Genomic DNA, 23945 nt, shown 5'->3' on the forward strand with positions numbered 1-23945 from the left:
AGGAATCAATGCAGACATGATTCTGTTTTGTTGCCAGAAAAAAGGGGAAAAACCAATGATCATATTGTGAAATTCAGTTCACCATGCCGCTGTGACGAGATGTTTTCTCCCACGCCTTGTATGCAGGAGATCGCTCCTGAACAAAGAGCAAACAGCTCAGCGGGCTTTACCTGGTTTGAGTAGTTTACATGTAAATTACACTTGGGCAATAAAAAAAAAATGGTAACAAAATGTAAGAAGATATTTTCAGAAATTGAGTTTAGCATACAGTTTCTGAAGCCAAGAACACATTTACGCGACACATGAACAGTTTGCAGACATCAAATATTTTATATTGTTTTTAAATTTACAACTGGAACGATGGAACTGGTTGTGTTTACAGAGTTACAGATAATAAAAATACTGTATAAAGAGCAAGAAACAACTATTACAGCCACTTATTTTTCAGAACCGGCAGCATATTTCTTTGTCATTATTTGTAATGAACGTTAACACACAAACACAATTACCAGACTGCAAAACGGAATTATATTCGTTCAACAACAACCGTTGCTGTCACACACCAATATAAGTGACAATCAGTGCGTGCACAATCGTGACATCGGCCAAATGAGGTCACCTAGCTATTGCTGGGCACATAAATAGCTGAATCTAACACAAATACCTTGCCTTATTGGAACTTTCACATTACTTCGTGTTCTATTGACATAATTTTCCCATAATATAAGGTAATTACTTTAAAATCCATGAGTTCGGATTGTACAATTGTTGGTAAATGTAAATACTTAAGTGGTTTGTCCAATTTCTGGGTGTCTTGAAATGTGGTTGTATTTAGAGGCTACATAAATCCAAATTGTATTGTTTAGTGAAGATGTTAATAATTTATTTTCATGAATCCCTATAGATTATAATAATTGCTGTGTCTTTTACTCATCTTCTTTTGAACGGTTAACTATCAGAACATTTTCCTGTAGATCCTAATGCACCCAAATTAGATATATCAGTCCCGCTCTTCTGTTTCCTGAAAATAATCATCCAGTTACCTAGGATTGTAAGCTTTTAGAAAATGAATGAACTCTTTTTTACAGAAAGCAGAAGTAGGTTGGCCAACTTTAACCATTTAGGGTCAGTCAAGGATTAACTTTATTGTTTGAATGCATCCATTTGTGCTTCAACAAAAGTTATTAAAATAGTATTCAAACATACGACAGCTGTACTATAATAACATTATACTGTATATAGCTGGTTTGTAATATTAGACATACATATGCTCTAAATTCATTAAAGTGCTCCACTTAATATTTTGTGTAATTCCAAGCAGACAATTGTAAGACAGAGACAAATGTAGCTTATATATGGTGTATATGTGTATGTACATACACAGCCCATTTTCAATCTACTGCTGGATGAGAGCATCCTTCCTGTGTGTTATTTGACCAAACTTTACTACACTGGTCATTTCGCGTCGGAGAAGGCGAAACGCATTGATGTTGGACTGTAGAAGTACAATGCAATTGATTTTATAGCAAAACAATATGCAAACAATGCCCAACTAACCATCCACTCTCTCTCCAAGATCGGGTGCAACTTTTACCCCACTCATCCACAGGAAAAAAATGTGAGTAAAATCGCAGGTAATTGAAATAATTTGCCATTCAATTCCAATAATCTGCAAAACATGTGAGGATAATTTTACGATTCATTCCGGCAACCAAGGCTGGGAATTAGGGCCGGGATATTATCCATGGATAATCTGCAGATACCCCTAGATTTGCCAGGCCTGAAGCCAGATCCAGATGTCTATGCATGTCGCCTGTATGTGGCAGTTGATTAAAGTGTGTGCCACCCGCAGCATGTTTTTTATACAATACATTTTGCATTGGTCTCAAGTTATTGGAGTTATTTTACCATTCCACATTGACTGATGGGACAAATTGCGGATGATGGTGGATACTTGTAAGGTTTGGGATACGGATAATAGGAGCTGATGCAGACCCTACAGCTCCCATGGATAATAGGAGTCGCGGTTAAAATAGTCGTAAATAAGAGGAGTTTTCATAGATATACTATACATGAATGTTTGAAGAGAACTGTTTTTTTTCAGCTATGCATTGGAAGTTACATATATAAATTACATATTTATTGTCTAATATGGTAAGTCACATTGCTGACCTTTTTATCTGAAATTAAACACAAGTAAAAACAAGGGAGTTCTAAAGCCACAGTTTAAATTATGTCCAAAAGCCATGCATATTATGTGGTCCATATTCGGACATTGGTGGAGAGCCAAGAATAATAGTACAGATTGAGAAATGGGATATAAAGACTTTTCGGATACATTGACCGTTTAAAATGTGCTATGCCAATCAACTATATGTATTTAAATTAGGTAATTTTAAATGGGTTTTACTAACATTATCGAATCTTTAGCCTTTTTAACCCGAGCACAGACTGCATGCACACACTTTTGCACATGAGTGGAATGCGTTGCAAACCAAATACGAAACTAAAATTCCACGCCAGCTAAGTCGCCACAGGTTATTAATTTCCTCACCAGTCAAGGAAACTGGAAAAGCAGAGTACTCATACTGTGTAAAGGTTAGACGAATGATGCAGATTACATTCACTGTTTTGATTATAACGGACAGGTCTGGATTGCTGCACTGTTATGACAAATTAATGCAGGCACATTTCAAAAGTGATGAGGCAACGATGTAATAGAGAAAACGGTTGGCCTGATTGGCTATCCACCCTCGCGCAGCTACCCACATCTCTCCTGCCATATTTCTCTTGCCATAACCCCACCATCAAACGGTCTCAGCAATTGTTGTATTCCATCCACCACTCATGGGCACTGCCCCTTGGATGAACTACAATGCAAAACTGTGGCATACCCTTAATTATAAATAATTGTCCAACCCTACATATATACAAAGTACGACGAAAAATAATATCATTTATTTTGCGTAACTTATTAACAGTTAGCTACTAATCACATGTATAATTTGAAGTGTTTTATTTTATTACTGGGATAGCAATTAACAACATTTCATATAAATATTCTTTGAAATGCTCGATTTTTTTAGACTTTTTTAACATAGGATACTATTAGTATTATCATAGTCTTTTTTACATACATTCTTTACACTGCCATTCCAGGTCTGATGGACACTCGACTGCCCCCTTGGGAGGTGCTGGATGCTGCTTGCGGGCCGCGTCAGGTTTTCTGCGACGGCGCCGCTCGGCAGGGCTAGCTGCCTTGGCAGTCTTGCTTGATGCACACGGCCTGCCGGTCCGCATAGCCGCTGTTGCCGGGCAGTGGGCACGAGCACACCGTGCACGTGTCGATCCTCACTTCGTGTCCGGCAGGGATGACGCGCGTGTCCGCGTAGCAGTTCGCGCCTGCATTTTTGGAAAGGGACGGGCGGACGTAATGATGGGAGCAGCACAGGCGAACACGAAGCGCGGTTAGGTTGTGTGCGCATTTCCAAACAAAAGCTGTCAAACGCACACAAGTGCCCATGAATGATATATGAATCTCGCGGGGTTGTGGGAATAAGCCACGCTACCTTGAAATTTCAACCACGGTGCATTCGTGCACAGCAGCCCCACTAAAGATGTCGCCTTCACTAATCTTACAGGTTTGTTTGATTGAAATGTTCCAGCACCAGAGTAATATGAGTGCTTTATAATGGTTCTGCAATATAGCAAAGTAATTAGGGATGATCAGCAGAGTTTAAAGCCCTGCTATGGCTCTCTCAAGCAGATGTATTTGGGAAAAATCAGTGCATCTGTGTGACGACAGATAGCCCCGCGTCATATGAGAAATTCCTAGACCCTGTTATGATCGACCACATAGCTGGTCTATGCAAGCAAGTGTGCATAAGGCATATGCGTGTATGTGTAGCTGGATATGTGTAGGCATGAACACAAAAACTACAGATGGGAACACACGGGTGGGTGCTTCCACACAACGATGCGTGCTTATGTATTATTATTACATTTAATGTGCAAACAAGCACACATACGCACATACATGTCAGCACAAACAACCACATGTGTATGACAATCCAGTCGAAAATGAAAGCTGTGGTGGAACGTTGGGCTGTTGTATCGCCAGTAGGAAGGAGTTTTCTCAAATACAGGAGGTGGAGGGTAGGCTTGGGACTACTTTTACAGATGATAGTTGTCTGAATGAAATGAGATGAAAAAAACGCACAACCCTCTCTGCATGGCTAAGAACTGCCGTTTATTTCCAAGCATGTGGCAAATGTTCTGTCTATAGTTTTTTTTTCTTTCAAATGAATCGTATTTACTTATAGTGTACGATATTTTCAGTGTTTTATATTAAATATGGCAAATGTTAATACTATGGAAAGGCAAGAAATACCAGTGGGTAAGTGGTATAGTGTTAGCACAATTGCCTCCGAAAACAATTTGTCTACAATGTTCTGTTGAAAAGGAATGTTCACAAAACTTGAACATAATCTTGATCGGAAGACTATTGTCATGAAATGAAGGTGGTGAATGTATGCACACAGCATGTGCACATTTATTCACAACAAAACATTATGGATATGTCATATTTACTGACAACAATTCAATATCTGCCATAGTTAGGCAGCCATTATCTGAATTTTACATAAGTGATTAAAATCCTAATTATTTTCACACATCTAATGTTGGCCTTTGCTTTCCGAAAGGGTTTATTGACCATTCATTATGCAGTATTTAAAAATCAGTAAAAGCTGCCAAAGCCCATTGATTGTTTTTTTTAAAGAAGATTGTCATGAAAACACTTGAGCACTGAAAATTCAGGGCTTTTTTTATCCCTTTATAAACAAAAAGGCAGAAATGCTGTTAATTTGAAATTTAATTTAACATAGTATCGTATTTAAAGTCGTTTATTTTATACAACATGATCTGAAAAAAATATGTATATATCCTGGGTTTCTTCTCATGTGTGGAATATCAGCAAATGGTGTGCGCATTGTGTAACATGTGAGAAAAACAATAAATCAAATAAGGACGTAAATTTAGTTACTGCAGATCATGTACTTTTTTGTGCAAGGTGTTGTGATGTAAACAGTACATAGATCAGTTCTCAAATGCTATTGTTGACGTATATTTTTGCAAACAAAACGGCCTCGAATGCACAGTGCAATATTTATTACAATTTTGAGCGTACGTTTATTTTTTTACATTCCAAAGCATCTATGGTGGTGAGCATAACGCTCCCTCTGAAGCTTCAATTGGAAGCAGTAGGTATGCCCATCGGGGGCTATCGCACAAGCGAGTGAATTACATCAGGCATGCCCAAATAGGAACTGTGGACTCACGAAGTCCTTATAAGCAGTCTGCAATATGCATCAGGCCTTGAGATTGACCAAGCCAAAAAATAAGATGGGGAGATGTTAATTACCTCGCCTAGTATGCAGGGCATGGGGTTGATCCCGACCCTTACACCTGCTGTATATTTGGAGTTTGTGTTATCCCCGTGGTCGTGCCGATTTTTCTCCAGGCCCTCCGGTTCTTTCCTCCACATTTAGAAACATGCGTTTAGAGTATTTGGCTGCTTTACATTTCCACGTGACAAGCCGCTCCGTTGAGCTATAATTTGTGGTCAGATCGCTTCTGAAAAAGAGCTATCTAGCTCAGTGGCCCTTACTTGGCAAGATAGCATTTTTTTGTTAAATAGATAAAATTAGGGAATTTTATCCACAATGCTTGCCTTTGCTTACCAAAAGGGCTGCCACTGCTTGAAGAGTTATCAGCGGGCTATTTTAATTGCGTGTGCCTCTACGAGTTCTTTTATGCTGCTTACATTGCTTGCCTGCCAGTGTTGTGGTTAATGTGGTGCCTCTCATTGGGGTGTCGAGGACGAATCACGGTTGTCCAAGGGCAGGGGAATTGGGTACGGGCAAATGTAGCCCATAAGCTGTACATCTTAAATTAAAGTAGTGCTCATTGAATTATTTGTAATTGAGGGGGTGGAGGAAATAATGAGGTGGAAAGGGGGATGATTTAAAAGGGTGAGGCGTTTGGGGAAGATGAATAGAGGAAAGGGAGCCATGTTTTAACATCGTGATGTTCTGAACCCTGGATGAAATGACCAAAGGTGTTCGACAGCAGTGGCATTATACGTTCTGTTGAGCCGTTCATTGAAAGGTGCTACAAAGAAGGGCCATTTCCTGAAACATTGCCGATTATATATATATTTTCTTATAAAGCGGTGTTGTTGACGAGTTTGAATTTTTTTATTCATTCAGAGGTGATTGTGAAATTGAAAGTTTGGCAGTGGTACAATACTTTACGTGAATAAAAGGATGCTAATCGGAGGTGAGTGAGCTTTAAATGGAAGGTGATGTCCATCAAGCATATTTCTATGGTGAGTGTAACAAATTATAACATGCTATTGAAGTGATACAGTCATTGAGTAGAGGTTCTGAATATCTGGGCAAAGACAGACAGCCTACTTGTATATGGCATGTCTGAACAAGACTGGGGGTACATTGAAAGCAATCAAGAGATGTTGTTCAAAATCTTGCTCAGTGTTATATATTTTTCATATATAATGTGTTTTTTATTTCGATAATAAAACGCGGGCCTGGTACAACCCGTCAATGTTCAATAGGAAAGGGACAAAAAAACACGTGGAAATTTCCGATCAGTGTCTCGAGAACATTCATAGCAGGGGTGAAATAGGGCCCGTTGCCCCAAACAAGTGGGGACCCAACGTAGGGGGAAGAGTGAAGATTTGATATGGTAGGGGGGTAGGGGAGGGAAAAATAACCAGCATACTAAGGGAAGACCAGGGATAGGGGGATTGCTCAGTATTAGTTAACGAGAACATTTCTGGGTAGAAATATAAATTACCTAACATGTAGGAAAGTTCATTTTGATCTCCAGTTGAGTATATTGTACTGAAAATGCTTGCTCACTCTATATCTCAGGTTATCTGCCGACCAGCTGATTAACATGGTACAGAAGAAAAAAACACTCAAGCAAGGCTGCAGCTGTCTCACATGCAGAGTTCTTCTTTTAGAGTTACTGTAGTTCAAAAATGTTGCATGCAGCAATGCAACGTGAAACAAATATTTTTTAGTTTCACAAGTGACGTCATCACATATATCCCTCTATTTAAGGAACGAAACAGGGAGATTTCTTGATGAAGCTAGTTGCAATTACTGGTGAAACGTCATACTCAGATTGTAAATATTGTGGCTTTGCTCTCCAACACACCCGTGTTGTACTAGTGTAGTGGGTTCCACAGAGGCGCACACTCGATCTTGAAGGCAACACGTGTATTGGCTAACACAACAGGGTAACAAAAAAATCGGACGAGGTCAGCTAACACGCTGCCCGGTCCACGAAGTCGTGCGCGAAGACCGAAGGCATAGCCGGCGGATTCCATTCCCAGAGACAGCCGAGATAGCTCTTGGAACTCGGCCTTTACGGGCCGCGGCGTGGCCACGCCCCTTTCCAGATCCTTCTCGGGGACTCTGGTGCCACCTCACGTGTCCCTCTCACCCCCTTTTGGGGCCCCCCTTGCCACCTCGTCTGGTCACGTGCCCTCTCGGGTTCACCTGCGCTATCATGTCCTCACTCGACCTCTCTCTCACTGTTACCAGAACTATGACCCCTAGGGAGCCCTTCCAGTGCTAGAGAGAGGCTCCACATATACAGTACAGTACCACTCTTCTCTCAGTACTGGCGCTACACTACAGTGACTCCGTACACGTCACTACACTAGTAACGACTGTTGACGTGACACACCTTACTAATTGGCTGTGTCGGGTGGTGGTGGGTTTAACGGCACATTTATATTTACGCAATCTAACCCAAAAAAAACTTTACTATGAACGTGAAACGTTCCTCGTGAATAAAACTCCAGGCAGAAAGTGGCCGAGTGGGTCAAAAGCTCAGTGCCCTCAGGTGGCACCGCTGAGACTGCCGGTTTGCCTTCTGCTTTTGATGAATGCACACCATGATTACACTCTATGTGTGTGGGGTAGTTTGCCAGAAGTCTTAAACGACTTCACAGGCAAGCCAAGTTTAAAAAGCAGCAGAGCCACTGACAACCGACTTGATTGAACGGCATTGGAGCATTCAAATCAGATTGGTGCAAAGGGAAGAGGCGGGAAGATTTTAATAATTCATGTGGCACATTAGGAATGGACCAGTCTTTTAATGATTTCCTCGTGCAGCAAGGGAGTAAAGTGTGGCTTTGTGAAAGTCATTATGTGCTGTGCAGTACATCAATGCACGTGTGTACACCAGCATGCAATAACTGAGTTTGGTATGTGGGTGGCTGGCAGGGTTATTGATGATCCGGACTTGTACACCAGTCACGTGGTTAATGATGACTCGGTTGAGGATTGCTGTGTGACACACGTGCATTTTACAGATTTACTGCAATAAATGTGTTTGCCTTCGATTTGGAGGACCTGCCCACGTCCTTCATTTGGAGTGTGCAACATATTTTGGAGAGCCTGGCAGGAGAGTTTCCCAGAGTTCACTGACAGGAATCAACTCTTCCAACGAGACGGACCAAGCAATTGTACAGGTAGCACATGTAAAGACAGTCGTGCAAGGATCTTAACGGTCTTCACATCATGGCACTGGAACAGCTGCAGGACAAGGCCAGTACTGCTTTGAATCAGCTGCAGAGAGCCCAGCTTATGGAAACATGCAGATATTTGAAGTATTTCCATTATGATGAGACTGGAGAAGATAAAAGCAGACGGGCTTTGATTCGTATGGCAGAAAGAGTACTCGATGAAATTGAAGACCAAGAAGAAAATGATGAGGCTTGTACATATGTTCAAAACCTGCTGTCTTTCATTGAAATAATACAGCAGAAAGACAAAGACAGTAAGGGAACAGGTCAAACACTGCCACCATCATAACTATCTAAAGATATGGATTGTGAAATACAAGAGTCACAAGAAAAATCCAGAAAAAACCCTTGAGGAAAAGGAAACCTCAAGTGAAGGTGGAACAAAAACCACAGCAGCACTGGATCCCGTATGAATGGCCAGACTAGGAAATGTGCCGGAAGTCACAATATGGAGATAATTCAGGATCTGCGGGCAGATTGGTGAAAGAGGGCAGAAAGACAAGTTAACTTACACCAATCTGATGCACGAGATCGACAGAAGAACCTGTACGGGCTATGCTAAGTCTGACATCATTGAGGCAGTAGTCAGAGCAATCAGTCCTGGTCTAAATTTTTGAGGGACAAAACTGATTTGACTATTACCAAGTTAAAAACCATTTTGAAGGGACACTATAGAGAAGAAAGCACATCTGATCTCTATCAGAAGTTGATGAACATCTCTCAGGAGCCAAGAAAAACTGCACAAACCATTTTGTTCCAAGCTATCGAATTAAAAGACAGACTATTATTTGCATTTAAAGAAAAAGGAGCTGATGATCAGTACAATACAGATTTGGTATGCAGGATATTCCTGAGATCGATTGGCACAGGATTGCTCAGTGACCCTATAAAATTCTAAATAAAGCCCCATCTGGATGACATCACTGTCACTGATGAGATGCTGATTGAAAAAGTAAATGAAGCAGCCAACTTGGAACTTGAGAGACAAAACATGCTCAAACAGAAATTGGCTCCCAAAATTACTAGGATGAATGAACTGCAAGCTGATTTGAAGGGTAATAGGGAAGGCTGTCAGCAGGACTCACATGGGACCATTTAAGGTGGTTACATTACCAATACAACCTCCAAACACGGAAATGCTAGGACCAAAACAGAAAATGCAACAATACATCAGCAACTGAAAGGCCATTTCGAGATGGGATTGAAAAAATGGAAAGCGAGTTAAGGGCTGAAGTTTCAGAGATCAGGAGGAGGTGACAGGATGATGTCACCCCAGACATAAAGCGAGGACAATGGAAGCAACCAGCCCAAGACAGAGCAATGCGACCAAGAGGCTGTAGGATGTGCCAAGAGGCTGGAACAGGTGGTACATGTAACCGTTGTTTCAAATGTGGCCAGCCGGGACACCTGGCCCATGGATGTCGAGCCTCTCGTTAGCAGCAGGGAAATTGGCAAGGGTTGCTGCAGGAGGACCAGCAGTAATCTACACGCCAGGGTCCCAAGGGTGCCAGTACTGTTTATGTGAAGAGAATGATGTTGTAAGATTGCAGAAGTGCCAGGGTTGTCCCGCAGTACAGTACTGCTCGAATACCTGCCAAAAACAACACTGGCAAGAGGACAAGGTACTCTGCAGAGCAATCAACACATTCCAGAAGGAAACATAATGTTAAAAGACACCAGAGTGGAGGAACCCAAATATTGGCAAAGTTAGCTTTATCAAGTCTTATTGCAACAACAGACTGTTAAAGTTAATTGGGGAAAAAATGCATGGTGAAGTGTTTACTGTACCACGTATCAACCTCTGCCCTTTGGGACACAGGAGCTCAAGCTAGTGTTATAAATGAAGAATGGCGAAATTAGCATCTACCTAACTCAAGAGTGAGACCAGTTGAAGAGCTCTTGGGGACTGGTACAATTACTGGAATGGCAGTTAACCAAACATAAATACCATTCACAGGCTGGATAGAGGTGCCATTCAGATTGAACAGCAATATGGGGACCAGTTAGTGCTTTCTCATTCCAATGCTGGTATCCAGTGACCCTAGGGTTGCAGAAGATCCCATTATTGGTTTCAATGTCATCGAGGAGGTCATCAATAGGCTGGTGGAAGGAGGAGAGCCAATTGCGGACCCCATTAAAGTGGGGGTTGTGGGTGCGGCTTTCTCCATCATTCCGAGAGACATAAACGTCCACAAACACCTGTTGTCTTCTGTCAACCGGGACAGTGATGGTGGGGCAGTCAAGACAGGCAATCAGAATGTGGTGCTACCACCAGCTCAAGCCACAATGGTTCGAAGTTGTGCTCATTTGGGACAGCTGGAGGAAGATGAAGTGATGCTGTTTGTCCCTGAAGAGAAGCCCCAATAGCCAGAGGGTTTACACAACTTCATTTCGAGTGTGCAACATTAACAATGTACGGCTGATAACCGCTGGAAAAGGGGAAAGGAGGAAGAGAGGATAACCTGCTGGAAAGGGGGTACATGAAGTATAAGGGGCCCGAGAGAGATCTTTGGCTTATTCTGGAGTGAAGCCTCTATAAGTATGGTCTCTATGTGTTTGCACATTATCTGCGAATAAACCATGAAGTTGAGCTATGCTTACCTCGCCCGAAATCCGTTTCATAAACATGTGTATGTATGTACAGCAGAAGTCCAGCGCTTTAAGTGCTACAATCTTGGTAAAGTTCACCAAGCCTACTTTAGAAAGGAAATACTTTACCTGTGATTTATGCAATGTATGGTACTTGGAAAAGTGGTCTGAATAAAGGGCATGTCTTTATGTAATCTCTCTAATGCCCTTTAAGCAAGACTGGGGGAAATGTGGCCTTTGTGGAAAGACTGATATTTTACTTTAGTGCAGATGGAGCACGTGTGGGTAGGAATTTACACTTGAACTTATCCTTTAGTATAAATGAGAAATAAAGATGTGATGTGCAACAGAGGATTACTATTAAATTCAGAAAGGGATTTTTCGGAAAAAATAATGCTAATTAGTACTTTAAAGCTATAACTACCAAGATGATTGTGTATTTATACATTTATGGTTGCACAAGTGCATACCCTCTGTGTGTACCAAAAGACATAGATTTGCCAGAAGATATCATTGTGATTGATAATGTTCCAGCAGCGCATTGCAGCATTGAGGTTCAAAAAGAGACCACCTACCCTGAACCCAGAGGAATATTAATTGATTGCCATAGATTCAGTTTTGTCCAACATCCCTTATATAGAAAAATACATCCATTTAAAAATAATGCTGGGCTAAATGCTATCAGAGAGCACCTATTAAGGCTGGCGAGACAGAGGAGGACATAGTTCAGCCAACATCATGAATATCATCTTTATATCCTGGCCATTGATGTTCATGCAATACGGTACAACAGGTATTCAATATTTTGTTTAGTTGATCTATGGAAGGTCCAGGCCAGATTCAGATACAGTACCACTAACCACTGTACCTTAATACCCCCACAAATAAAACCGATTCATACATAATAACCTACGTGTTAAGCCGATTCATACAGTTACAATATATGGCTATATGCACACAACAGGTGTCAGTTTTGTTGCTAGATAAAAGGGTAAAAAAAACAATTATCATATTTTGCTACTGGAAAAGGAGGTTCCAATGGTGTAAATGCTTACCCTGAGCTCTCATACTCTGATGGTGCATTGTCTTTGAGTTATGCACCTTTTGGCGTCATCTGGTCCAACACCATGTGAGACTAGGCTCTAAGGAAAGCTGTCTCGGTTGTGGACCAATCAATTTCAAGGACAGTGAATACATTATCAGAGTTATGTTTTTTGTTTGCATTCCGACCGCAGGTATTGTGGTCCATGCAAACATGATTCCTTCTAAAAAAGGTGTCAGCTTTGTTGCCAGATAAAAGGGTAAAAAGACCAAAACATAGATATTTAAACAATTTATTTTAAGAAGCACACAAGCCTTTTCTTGCTTAACCTACCATGTCAGATTGTTTCAGACATATACTTCTGTTTTAAAGATGGGGTTAAACATTTCAGCTTCCAAGCGTAATATCTTAGCATTAAGTTGCAGTTATGATCTAGGTGTACATTTCAAGATATCGGGAGCTCATGAATGCACATAAACCAGAGTCATGTAAATCTGTGAAAAATTATCAATGTAATAATAGTAGTCTTTAATTAAATGTCAATTGTGTGCATTGTACAGCATGGCATATTCACGCAAGAAAAGCACATTGACTGATAATAGGTTCCCATTACAATGACATGAAGAATAATGCGATGAGTGTAAAACCATTGTGAAAACATAGGCGTGGATTTAAATAACCAAATACATGAGTTAAATGATGACGTCACCCTGCTGCTCTATTTAAGACCGGGAGCAAGTGAGGGCTTCACCATTCTGGCAAATTGCCCGATGATGCTGGATGTAATTACCAGCGAAACGTCGTACTCAAAAATTGTAAATGTTGTGGATTCACTCTTCAACACACCGGTGGGCTAAAGAAGTAAACTATTTGGCTTTTGTCAACGTGACACTTTTTTGCTGATTGGCCGTGCCGGGTTGTGGAGGGTTACGACACATTTATAAAAAAACGCGATCTAATCCAAAAACGTTTATTATGAATAATATTGGTCTCGAAAGCCTACGTGTTAAACTAACCAAATACATGTAAGACTGCAGGAATTATATTTTGACAAGCAGACTGCGTGACTTCTGATATAGCATGGTTGACTACTCAGATGGGTTACACTCATAACTATATTTTCTATGATAAATTTATAGATTAAAACGTATTCTGTCATCTACATTTGTATTGATTATGTTGCTCAATCATAATGTTATCAATTCAAATCAAATAAATATGCAAATTAGTAAACACAAAATGTAAAGCTAAAAACATGACAACAAACAGTACAATGTATAACTAATATTGTTTGCTGAGACTGTAAAACTCTATAATGAACCTTAAATACACAGTAGAGTAATAAAGCGATATTGCAGTGATAAATTAGCTTGATTTTTCACCTAAATAAGAGCAGAGGTATTATAGTCTTTAAACAGAATTACCTTATATTTTATTAACACAACGTTCAAGTAATACAATGGAGTCAAGGAATACATTTAGAAATTCTACAACATTTTAGATAAATGTACTAACACATTTAAGAATAGTCAAATTATCGGCATGCACTATCACCAAGTATGTGTGTGTAATTATTGTATGAAATAGGCCTTATTCTAATACTGTATATTTTATGCAAATTATGTTTTATTATTCTCATGTACAATAGCACCAGATTTTTCGCACATGCCTAGCAATCATTTGTGGGATTGGTGAAACATTTGCTGTGCAGAACTCTTCTGAAAGAGCAACTTTGAGACTCAATGAAGCTTGCATTCATGCAAATAGCCTCTACATTAAACTCAGAGCCTTGTAACTACCATTATATAAAATTAGATCATATTAGATTAATTTAGCTATGGCACAACACAACTGCTCCTTCACGATCAATGGCTCAAAACTCAGTTTCAGTAAACTGGCTTTGAGGCCACTTTTACAGATTCATACAAATTAGATTTCTAGTGGCATCAGCATTAGAGACGCTATTTTTAGCAAATTACAACGCAAAATTTAATTATGTGTCTTTCCTGTCATGCTGGTAAACAATATCTACAACCACAATGTGAGCAATGCAACCTCACGCAGGAACTGAAAAACAGTGACTGGAATTTTTTTAGCTATTAAAATGAAATATAAATATAATCAAATATGCCATTTAAAAGAGCTTTTAAATGTCGTTCACTGCCTTTCTTCACTTGCCGTGCGCTGTAGTGATATTCGTGTAAACATGTTTCATCTCTGAAATTCATAAAACTAAAATGTGTCTAATTTCAGCCACAAGCTTAACTACTCTGATCATTCTGCAGCACAATATTGAGCCTCCTGTAGCTTTCAAATTGCAAAGTGAATGAATGTTCCTTTTCATTTTACAAAGCAGTCTGGATATATAAAGTATGTAAAAGAAACCATACCTCAAGATGTAGTCTTGAGCTATCAGGAGGTAATGAAGGCGTTCACATTGTACATTACGGCTCACATTTAGCCATGAATGAATGTGGCTCTGATTTTTATGTATATGTACAGGACAGCATGCATGGTTGATTTTGGTTTAAATAAACCTTCGTGGTATGGCTTCCATACCACATACTGGCTTTGCTGGGATTTTGCTGGGGCCTCATCACTCTTCATACATCTGGCCGACATTTCCCACTGCAGAGGCGTCTTGTAGTGCTATTTTCATCACACCAGGAGGTCGGTCGAGTGGGAAGGTGTGAACACGTTTTGTTGTACCTTGAAAGATCTATCAAAGAACCCTTGTGATATGGTTGCACTGTATTGCATAGGTGGCCTCCATGCCAGTGCAGATACATTGATTGGACTTGTTTCTGGTTTTGAACTGCAAGACCAAACCACTGTTCTTTCCAAAACATGATAAATAAAGATTGGGAACTAATTTTCACCACATGTAATACTGCCGATGGCTCCTACTTCCCGCTATTGATCGGGTTGATTCACAACTGTATAGTAAAGCAGCGAGGTGCACGGTAATGGTCATTCATGCAGGAGGGCCTGTTTTGTTATTATTATTTTTCCCTTTATCCAATTACACTTCTGAAAGTGTTTTCTTCTTCTGCCAAACACTCCCAGCAGTGCGCAAGCTTGGGGAGGAAATTGTATTTTTTTATTGACAAGTATCCTTTCACTTTCAACATTCTGTGTAGCGGTGTTCTTTGTTGGAGAACCCATCCCCTTCTTGAGTGATTGCATTGTTCATGTTGGAAGCCTTCTCCTGTCATGCACTTTTAATGTAAACTGAGAAAGTTCTCAATTACCTCGTAACTTTGTAATAGCGAATACCCAAATAAAAGGCAACAACTATAGTTGCTGGCAAGGAGTGAGAAAAGTAATGTTATCTGTGAGATCTCTATGGAATTGTCTAGGATCTCGGAGTATCTTACCATTTAAAAAATTGGGAGCCACGCTAGGTTGTGCACAATCAGGACTCTGCCTTCAAAGAAATATGTCTTGGACCAAATGGCTTTGAACAAACAGAGCTGATGGAAAATATCATAAATGTAAATATCTGTATCAACAGCTTTAATTATTATTTGCTTTGATCTTTATTAAAACCTGCTGGTAAAAAGCGAATGTATGTATCACATTTTTATTTGCCTGTAAACAGTGAAATAGACAGGACTAGGTCCAGAACATTTCCTATAATCGTTCGGTAACAGAACAGATTATGTGCACATTGTGATTTTTCTATGCTCAGTTGGGTCTACAATATGATATTGCACTCTTGATTTGAAGCGTTCGTGACTGCAGGAATCCATACCCTTTGGTTCTTTCGGTAAAGTCATGTAGGTTGAAAAATAATCGATCACGACGTGTCGATCGCAACACAAGCAAACGATTGCTTGTGTTGTGATCGAAATATCGTAATCTATAATTTTTCTACCTTACCGAAAGAATCCAAGAGTATGGATTCCTGCAGTCACGAAAGCTTCAAATCAAGATTGAACTGCCTCGACAGGGAGGGTTTCCACACAACTATTAGATCTTTTAAAAGACTGAGACAAGAAGGCTCACCTGATCGAGTCTCTCACCTTTCTGAAGAGATGCCGCGACACCAAGGTAATACCAATCGCCTTTACACTCACATCTGCTGCTGTCACTTCTTCCAACTCTAAACGGATCTTGTTTAGGGCCAGCCTAGCTCTAATCTCAGAGAGAATAAGATTGCTCCGATTTGAACTTGATAATTTAGATAAGATTATTTTACAATCACACTTAGAATTAACAGATAAAATGTCCACATCTTATTGGGACCATGTAGATAACATGACAGTCTCTTCAGCTACTTCAATGTCAACCAAATGTAAAGTTAACTAGATTGCTAAATTCTACCTCCTGTCAAAAAAGAAGCCAGAGCCACACGCTAAAAAGTTAGATGTTAACAAGATTGTCATCAATCATAGTAACATGTTAACAAGATTGTCATCAATCATAGTAGCATCCCAATTTCCGACAGCATAAAATCGGTACTAGCTTAAGGGTTGAATTTTGCAGTCACCCCTAAACATATCCCAGTGGATGATGTAATTGCCCAGGTCGACGTAGCCCTCAAAGGCTTGGGACACATCCTGGCAGACGTTGCTAGATCTGAAATCGCTGCTATCCTCAAAAACGTGAAAAAACCCATTAGCAACATCAGCAAGGATGAGCGTTTTGAACTCTCTCAATTAAAAAACAGAGATGACATAGTCATCCTCTCAGCCGACAAGGGCAATGCCATTGTCATCATGGATAAACCACTTACAACAACAAAATTCAGGACCTTCTCAATGATGGCAGTTATACCAAAATCAACAGAAATCCCAACAACCGCTTAGCTACAAAAAACAAAAATATCATCACTAATTCGACTTCTCTATCGATTCGAACAAGCAGCGCTCTCTAAAACCTTTGGTTGTTAGACCACCCAGATTTTATGGCCTTCCAAAGATCCACATATAAGTTACCCCGCTCCATCCTATCGTCTCCAGCATTAACTCACCCACCTACAAACTGGCCTGATTTCTGTCTGAGACCCTACTCCCTTTCACGGGCAAGACCACCTCAGCTGTACTTAACTCAGCTCACTTGGTTTCTCTAATCAAGGATATTTCACTGTCTCCAGATGATTTACTTGTCAGTTTCGATGTAGTCTCCCTGTTCACTAAGGTACCTGTCCCTGACACCATTGCAATCATTGAAGACTTGGTCCAACAGGGACTGAATCCAGATGTACCAACTTTGGTAAGACACTGCCTTACCAACACTTACTTCACCTGGAATGGTACATTCTACAAACAAAATGAGGGTATCCCAATGGGTTCTCCCTTATCGCCAGTGGTAGCGAATGTTTTCATGGATAAATTTGAGACAGATGCCATCCAGACATCCACCCTACATCCTTCTATGTGGAAGGGATACGAAGATGACACGTTCGTCATCTGGCCACATAGCCGGCCAGCACTAAACCCATTTCTCAACCACATCAATTCCATACACCCGACTATCAAATTCACCATGGAAGTGGAAAAGGATGGCAAGCTACCATTCCTGGATGTTTTGATCGAGAAGAGACCTGATGGCTCGTTGGGACATTCGGTCTACAGGAAAGTCACCCACACGGATGCCTATCTAAAGCCTGACTCCCACCACCATCCAGTCCAGAATAATTCCCTCATCAAAACACTACACCATAGGGCCGTTGCATCTCCGACCAGCATCACCTAGCCAGTGAGCTGGAGCACATACACCAAGCCCTCAGGATGAATGGATATTCTGACTGTACAATCAGCAAAGCTGTTTCCCCAGCCATGGGGAGACAGCCATCTGAGGATCCAACCAATACCATCACTTTGCCATACATAGCAGGGGTTACCAAAAATATTTCCAAAATCTTAAACAAACATAAGATCCAGGTTCGTTTCAACACAGTACACAAACTCCGTGATTTGATCCCATCTATGAAGGATGTGATTCCTGATATGCAATACCCTGGTGTCTACAAACTGAGTTGTGGCTGCGGCAGCAGTTACATTGGGGAAATGAAACGACATGTCTCGGACCGCATTCGTCAACACAAGGCAGATCTGAAACACGGTAGGACCAATACCTCTGCCGTTGCTAATCATTACTTTAATGCAGTGCGCTCACACGAAATTGACTTTTCGAAGATGAAGGTACTCTGCAAACCCACCGGCTATTATCAGAGATTTGTTCATGAAGCCATCCAGATATATAAACACAGACACAACTTCAACTAAGAAGATGGGTACAAACTGAGCAATCATTGGAGGGGCGTTATTAACCAGGTAAGTCTTAACTGACTGTGATGTTTCCATCCTACCTGCCTATGTCAGCTGTTATTTCGGACTCTCTGTGTGTCTTTCTCTCTCTCTGTGCGTCTCTCTCCGATCTCTACTCCAGTGGCCCGGGTGCTGCTGCGGGGTCCACTTTCTGCCCTGCCTCCTCCCCCCCTTCTCTCTCCCCCCTACTGCCGAGGCCTACTATGTAACCTCGTGCCGCAGCAGATCTCTCGCCTACTTCAGCAGTTTTTTTCTTGCTGTGGTTGTCCCACCTGATGACAATTGCTTGTGTTGCGATCGAAACGTAGTGATCTATTATTTTTCTACCTACGTGACTTTACCGAAAGAACCAAACAGTATGATATTACACTGTCATATAAACCACCTTTGCTGGTTTTGACATTAAAGTTCATGCACTTCATTTGAAGTCAGTGCAATATAGTTACTATTCAGTAACCTTTTCTTTACAAATACTGCATACAGTATTTGCGCTATCTAACCCCCGAAAAACCCTGCATTATTGATGATACTGGTTGCAAAAGCCTACGTATTAAACTAGGAGTTGTCAATTACGAATTTGAGTGCTACTGTAGGCTGTGCCTGGCCCATAATCCTCAAACAGTGAGGTAGTGTAGTAAATATACTGTGAGGATACATATTGAGACCAGGCATATGAAAATGCGTGAAAAGTATTTTGTGACTTGTAGAAAGTAAAAAAAAATTGTAAAAATAATTAGCTTATGATCAACAAGCAGATCCTTGGCTGGGCCCTTTTCTCGTGGGTGACTGCTAACTTGCTGGGTTGTCTGCACGACTGCAAACTCGGGCGACTGCTAACTCAGAAGGCCGAGAACCTTGGCTTCTGTCAATCAGCCATGTAACCTTTAGCCGACTTCAGTGCAGCACTAACTTCCTTCTCAATGCTGTGAGCTTCAAAGGGGCCACCATGCTGAATACAAGTTATTTTCTTGTTATTGGAGTTATGCTGTATAAAGTCGCACTATTTTCCTCAAAATGAATCAGTTTGATATGGGAATATACAGTAAAGACAAAACCTGCACCATCGACTGCACTATGGTATTGGTTCATTCCGTATGGTTTTCAGAAACGTAACATTTATACAAAATAAGTGTGTTACTGTATTTTACGGTTTTAACGTGTGCTTATAGAAAGCCATATATAGTGTCAAATACCGATGTCAAAATCCCCACGAACGTGCTCAATCTCATTATATGTTGAAAGGCAAGCAGGCCGCAGCCTGGATAGTATTGTATTGGCGATCCCCATAAATAAAACAGATACCATAGGTGTTGTGGGCTGCAGAGCAAAGTACAACACAATCCATCATCAGTGTACTGCACTTCTATGGTCCTCAACATCACGAAGAAGCCCTTACCAGCATGGTGATGTATGTTAAAATAAAGCCCCAAGACCTGCATGATGCCGGGGTTATTTGACAAGAGGACTGTACATACCAGCCACAAGGCTCGCACTGCAAAGCAGATTTTGAGATTATATTCATTACTGCATTAGCCAAACATAATTTAAAATGTAAAGCTAGAAAAATAAATGCACGATACTAAATATAATATCGATGTTAACGAGAAAGGTAAATAAAACTTGTCTGAACTATGTAATAGAAATGTCTAAAATGTCAGCATTTACTAAGTTTCAATGTATATGACACATTAAATATTGACTGAAAGCTTTCGTGACTGCAGGAATTCATATTCTTTGGGTCTTTCGGTAAAGCCACGTAGATAGAAAAAAAAATCAAAATCACGACGTTTTGATCGCAACACAAGCAATCGTCTTCAGGTGAAAAAGAGCGAAATCTGCTGAGGCAGGCTGTTTATCAAAGCTTAGAGATGGGAGGGGCAGCTAATGCTAATGTTAATGTTGTCACTGCATCGTCCGGGCCCTAGCCGAGCTTGACCCTCGCTGAATTTACATTTACATTAACAAGTAAATTTCTCTCTCCTACTCGCTCCTACATCAACATTAGCTGCCCTGCCCAACTCTAAACCTTTATAAACAGCCTGCCTCAGCAGATTTCCCTCTTTTTCACCTGAAGACGATTGCTTGTGTTGCGATCGAAACGTCGTGATTTTGATTTTGTTATTTTTCCTATCTACGTGGCTTTACCGAAAGACCCAAAGAATGTATACGACACATTACTTACGTTTGTGAATAATAATAAAAAAATAACCTAAACAAGGTATTTATGAGACAGGAAAGTCCATCAGCTCGGTATATGCCAGGTGTAGTCATACAGCTCATTTTGTATGTCTTGAGAAGGCCTTCAGGTTTATAATTATTGGTTCACAAGGGGAATGGGACATTACTGCTCATAAAATCTCGAACTTAGCTGTTTTTACATGGCTTTGTGACATTAAAGGTGATGGTGTCCGACATGGAAATTATTTCATCATAGAAGTTCATTAATAATTACATAGTTTATTTAAAAGAGGCACGGTATAAGAGTGCGAACAATGCTTTAAATGAGGCAGATAGGAAGTGGTGTCTACGTGTAACTTGTGCATCCACTTAAGATTCATCCATGTCTAACACAACACATTCAGTAATGTCCACTTGCTGTTGCGAACCAAACTTCTTTTGCACCACATGTAGCCAACCGTACAAATCAGACGTCACCTCACTACGTGTCAAGCACAAAGCCAGAGCATCCACGCGCTAAGACGTGAGCACTGGGACAATACCACGGCACTGTTAATAGTAATTAGCGTAAGCGAACAAAGCAAAAGCTTCACAACCTGTGTAATTAAGAACTGTGGGTCACCGCAAGTTGCGTAAGTCAGACAAGACCACGTCTTGCATTTTAAAGATTCACTGTAAATGCCAAAAGCTCCAGCAGAGAAGCTAAATTAACTCACCAAGGCTCCTAGGAGTGGCAGAATAAACTTCTGAAGATCCAAAATACCCCCCTCCTTGTTGCTATCGATTGTCCATCGACCATAACATGAAGTAACATGGGGCACCATGGTGACGAGATGTGAACTACCTCGTCTGGTATACAGGAGGTGGTGGGTTCGATCCTGACCCGAACGTCTGTATATTTGGAGTTTGCATGTCTCTCCCCGTGGTCGTGTGGAAATTTTTTCCAGGTCCTCTGTGTTTTCCTTCCACATTTAGAAACATACGTTTCGAGTATTTGACTGCTATAGATTTCCACATGACAAGCCACTTCATTGGGTTATCACTTGTGGCCAGGTCACTTCTTATAACTGAATAAATATGTAATGCCCTTTTAGAGTGATGTGAATGATCAATGACACCTTTCAGAAAATATAATCTTGACACTGACACATAACATATTTCCAAGCAGTGCTATGAGACAGTAGTTATTATCAGCCAGTTCAAATCATATTCTGAGTTCTCTTAGCATCCACAGCACTTACAGTGACGAGATGCCACTATCTGTAACTGTATGTTTTGTATCTAATTGCCAGAGAGAGAGAGTTGTGCAAAACATTTTGGATGCTGTAGCATGGAAATGCCAAATATATGAATCTACCAGCATGTCTGTGGGATATGATCTGGAAAATGGCACATTTGGCAATAGGAAGCAGTTAAATGTTTGTTTTGACTGCTAAAAGCCACGACACCTTGCATCACTGCAAACTAAACAATCTGCTTTCTCACGCTTGAATGAGCACATTGCTCAACTCAAAGGTATCCAAGGACTCCTCTATTTGGTGCACGCACTCAGCTCATGGGCTGCATTACTTTGTGTTTAAATTCCATTTCTTGTATATACCCAGTACATATTAAGATTGTTTTTTGCTTGACCTTTGGTATAGTAATAGCTCACACTATAACATAAAAAACTGATAGACGTAGCAAAATAAATTATTCCTTCTCACACCTCCATGACTTGTGTGCGCACAATATTTCACTAAATAATTTCACATCGGATGAAGCCCATTGCACTTTGAACCTGGCAACCCGAATTCAATTCCCATCCATGGCTGATGATATCTGAACCGGAACTTTCCCTCCCAGTCCCGTCACCAACCCCGAACTTACCAGCGTGGTGAAGTATGGTCAAACAATCCCCATGACAGAAAGGCATGGAGAGGGCGCATTAGGATCTCTGGATAAAATGCGCCTTACAAATGTAAATGATCATTATTCAGCAGTCGACTGATAATGTGCTGCATATTATTAGTACTTATATTGTATCATGTTACGTAGAAAAAAAACCTTCACGAAGTTGCCACGAGAAGTTAATTAGCACAAACATGTGAAAGGCTTGACCGTAGATATTATATATAAATAAGGTGAAGTGGTTTTAAAGACATTGACACAGGATTGGTGCTAAAGAGTGTTGGGCCATACAAATCAGTAACAAAAAGACACACTTCACCTTGGCTAACCTACATTGATTTTACTGTCAAAGAATCGAGTGCAAGATCACATTTAAAGACATATGTTTGTATATGCGTAGTGAACTACAAAAAAACTACTTATTTTTGTGATCAGCGTTGGCAGTGGTGCAAAAGCATAAAAAAAAAACAAAAAACACCAAACACGTTCACCCATTTTACGGCAGTGTGAATGACGGGCCGTGTTGAATTTTGTTGTTGTTGGGAAAAAAATGCTGCGACATGTGAGTGCCTCATGATCGATGTTTTTCGCTATTGTTGCTGAAAAATTAACATTTGCCATGCCAACCAATAATAGGTATGGCATATTCTCAGATTAATTTGATCCACTGTAATTTACATGACGACATGACCCCCCCCCTCCTCTGGCCTTCGCATCTGATAGACCCACAGGGATGACATCACCTGTATTCCCCTATTTAAGACCAAAACAGGAAGATTTCTTCACAATTCTGGCTGTCACCTGATGAAGCTGGTTGTTGTGATCACCAGCGAAACGTCGTACTCGAATTGTAAATGTTGTGGGTTTACCCTCTAACACACCGGTTTGCTGAAATACTAACTAATTGGTACGTTTTGTTTACGTGACAAACCTTACTAATTGGCTGTGTCGGGTGGTGGCGGGTTTAACGACACATTCATATTTACGTGAGCTAACAAACAAAAAACCTTTATCATGGCTCACATCCGTCTAAAGCGTGTTTCGTACTTGCATTGTCTCATATTTACTCCTTTTCTGCAGTTGGGCAGGCACGTTACAAAGAAATTAATTTTGGCAGCACGTGTCACCAGATGAGCTTATGTGGCAGTGCCTGTGTCACGTACCTCAGTTTAAATTGTAGCACAAGAAACGTTGCTGTGCACAGGCAACAAAATGTGCTATTAGTTTTAAACAAGACACACAAATGTGTAAAGTGCACACAGCATTTCCGAAAGTGCATTGTAGTCCGATTCGCATTGGTTGGCTACGTACAGTGCCAAAAAAAAATCAACATACATACAAACATACGTAC

At 40.6% G+C, this 23945-nt stretch overlaps 1 protein-coding gene across 2 annotated transcripts in view; it reads right to left on the reverse strand.

Annotated features, from left to right (window-relative positions):
• Positions 1-310: 310 nt before the first annotated feature.
• The window catches only part of LOC116944842 (von Willebrand factor C domain-containing protein 2-like), a 34517-nt gene continuing 10882 nt past the window's right edge, over positions 311-23945 (reverse strand). For both annotated transcript variants that reach the window (XM_032958657.2, XM_032958650.2), the window contains exon 3: positions 311-3402. In XM_032958657.2, the coding sequence (XP_032814548.1) occupies positions 3352-3402 (51 nt within the window). In that variant the 3' untranslated portion in view covers positions 311-3351. The remainder of the gene's footprint in view (positions 3403-23945) is intronic.

The sequence above is a fragment of the Petromyzon marinus genome, chromosome 2 (assembly GCF_048934315.1).
Source record: "Petromyzon marinus isolate PM22_M1 ecotype Great Lakes invasive population chromosome 2, UKy_Petmar_22M1.pri1.0, whole genome shotgun sequence".
NCBI lineage: Eukaryota > Metazoa > Chordata > Hyperoartia > Petromyzontiformes > Petromyzontidae > Petromyzon > Petromyzon marinus.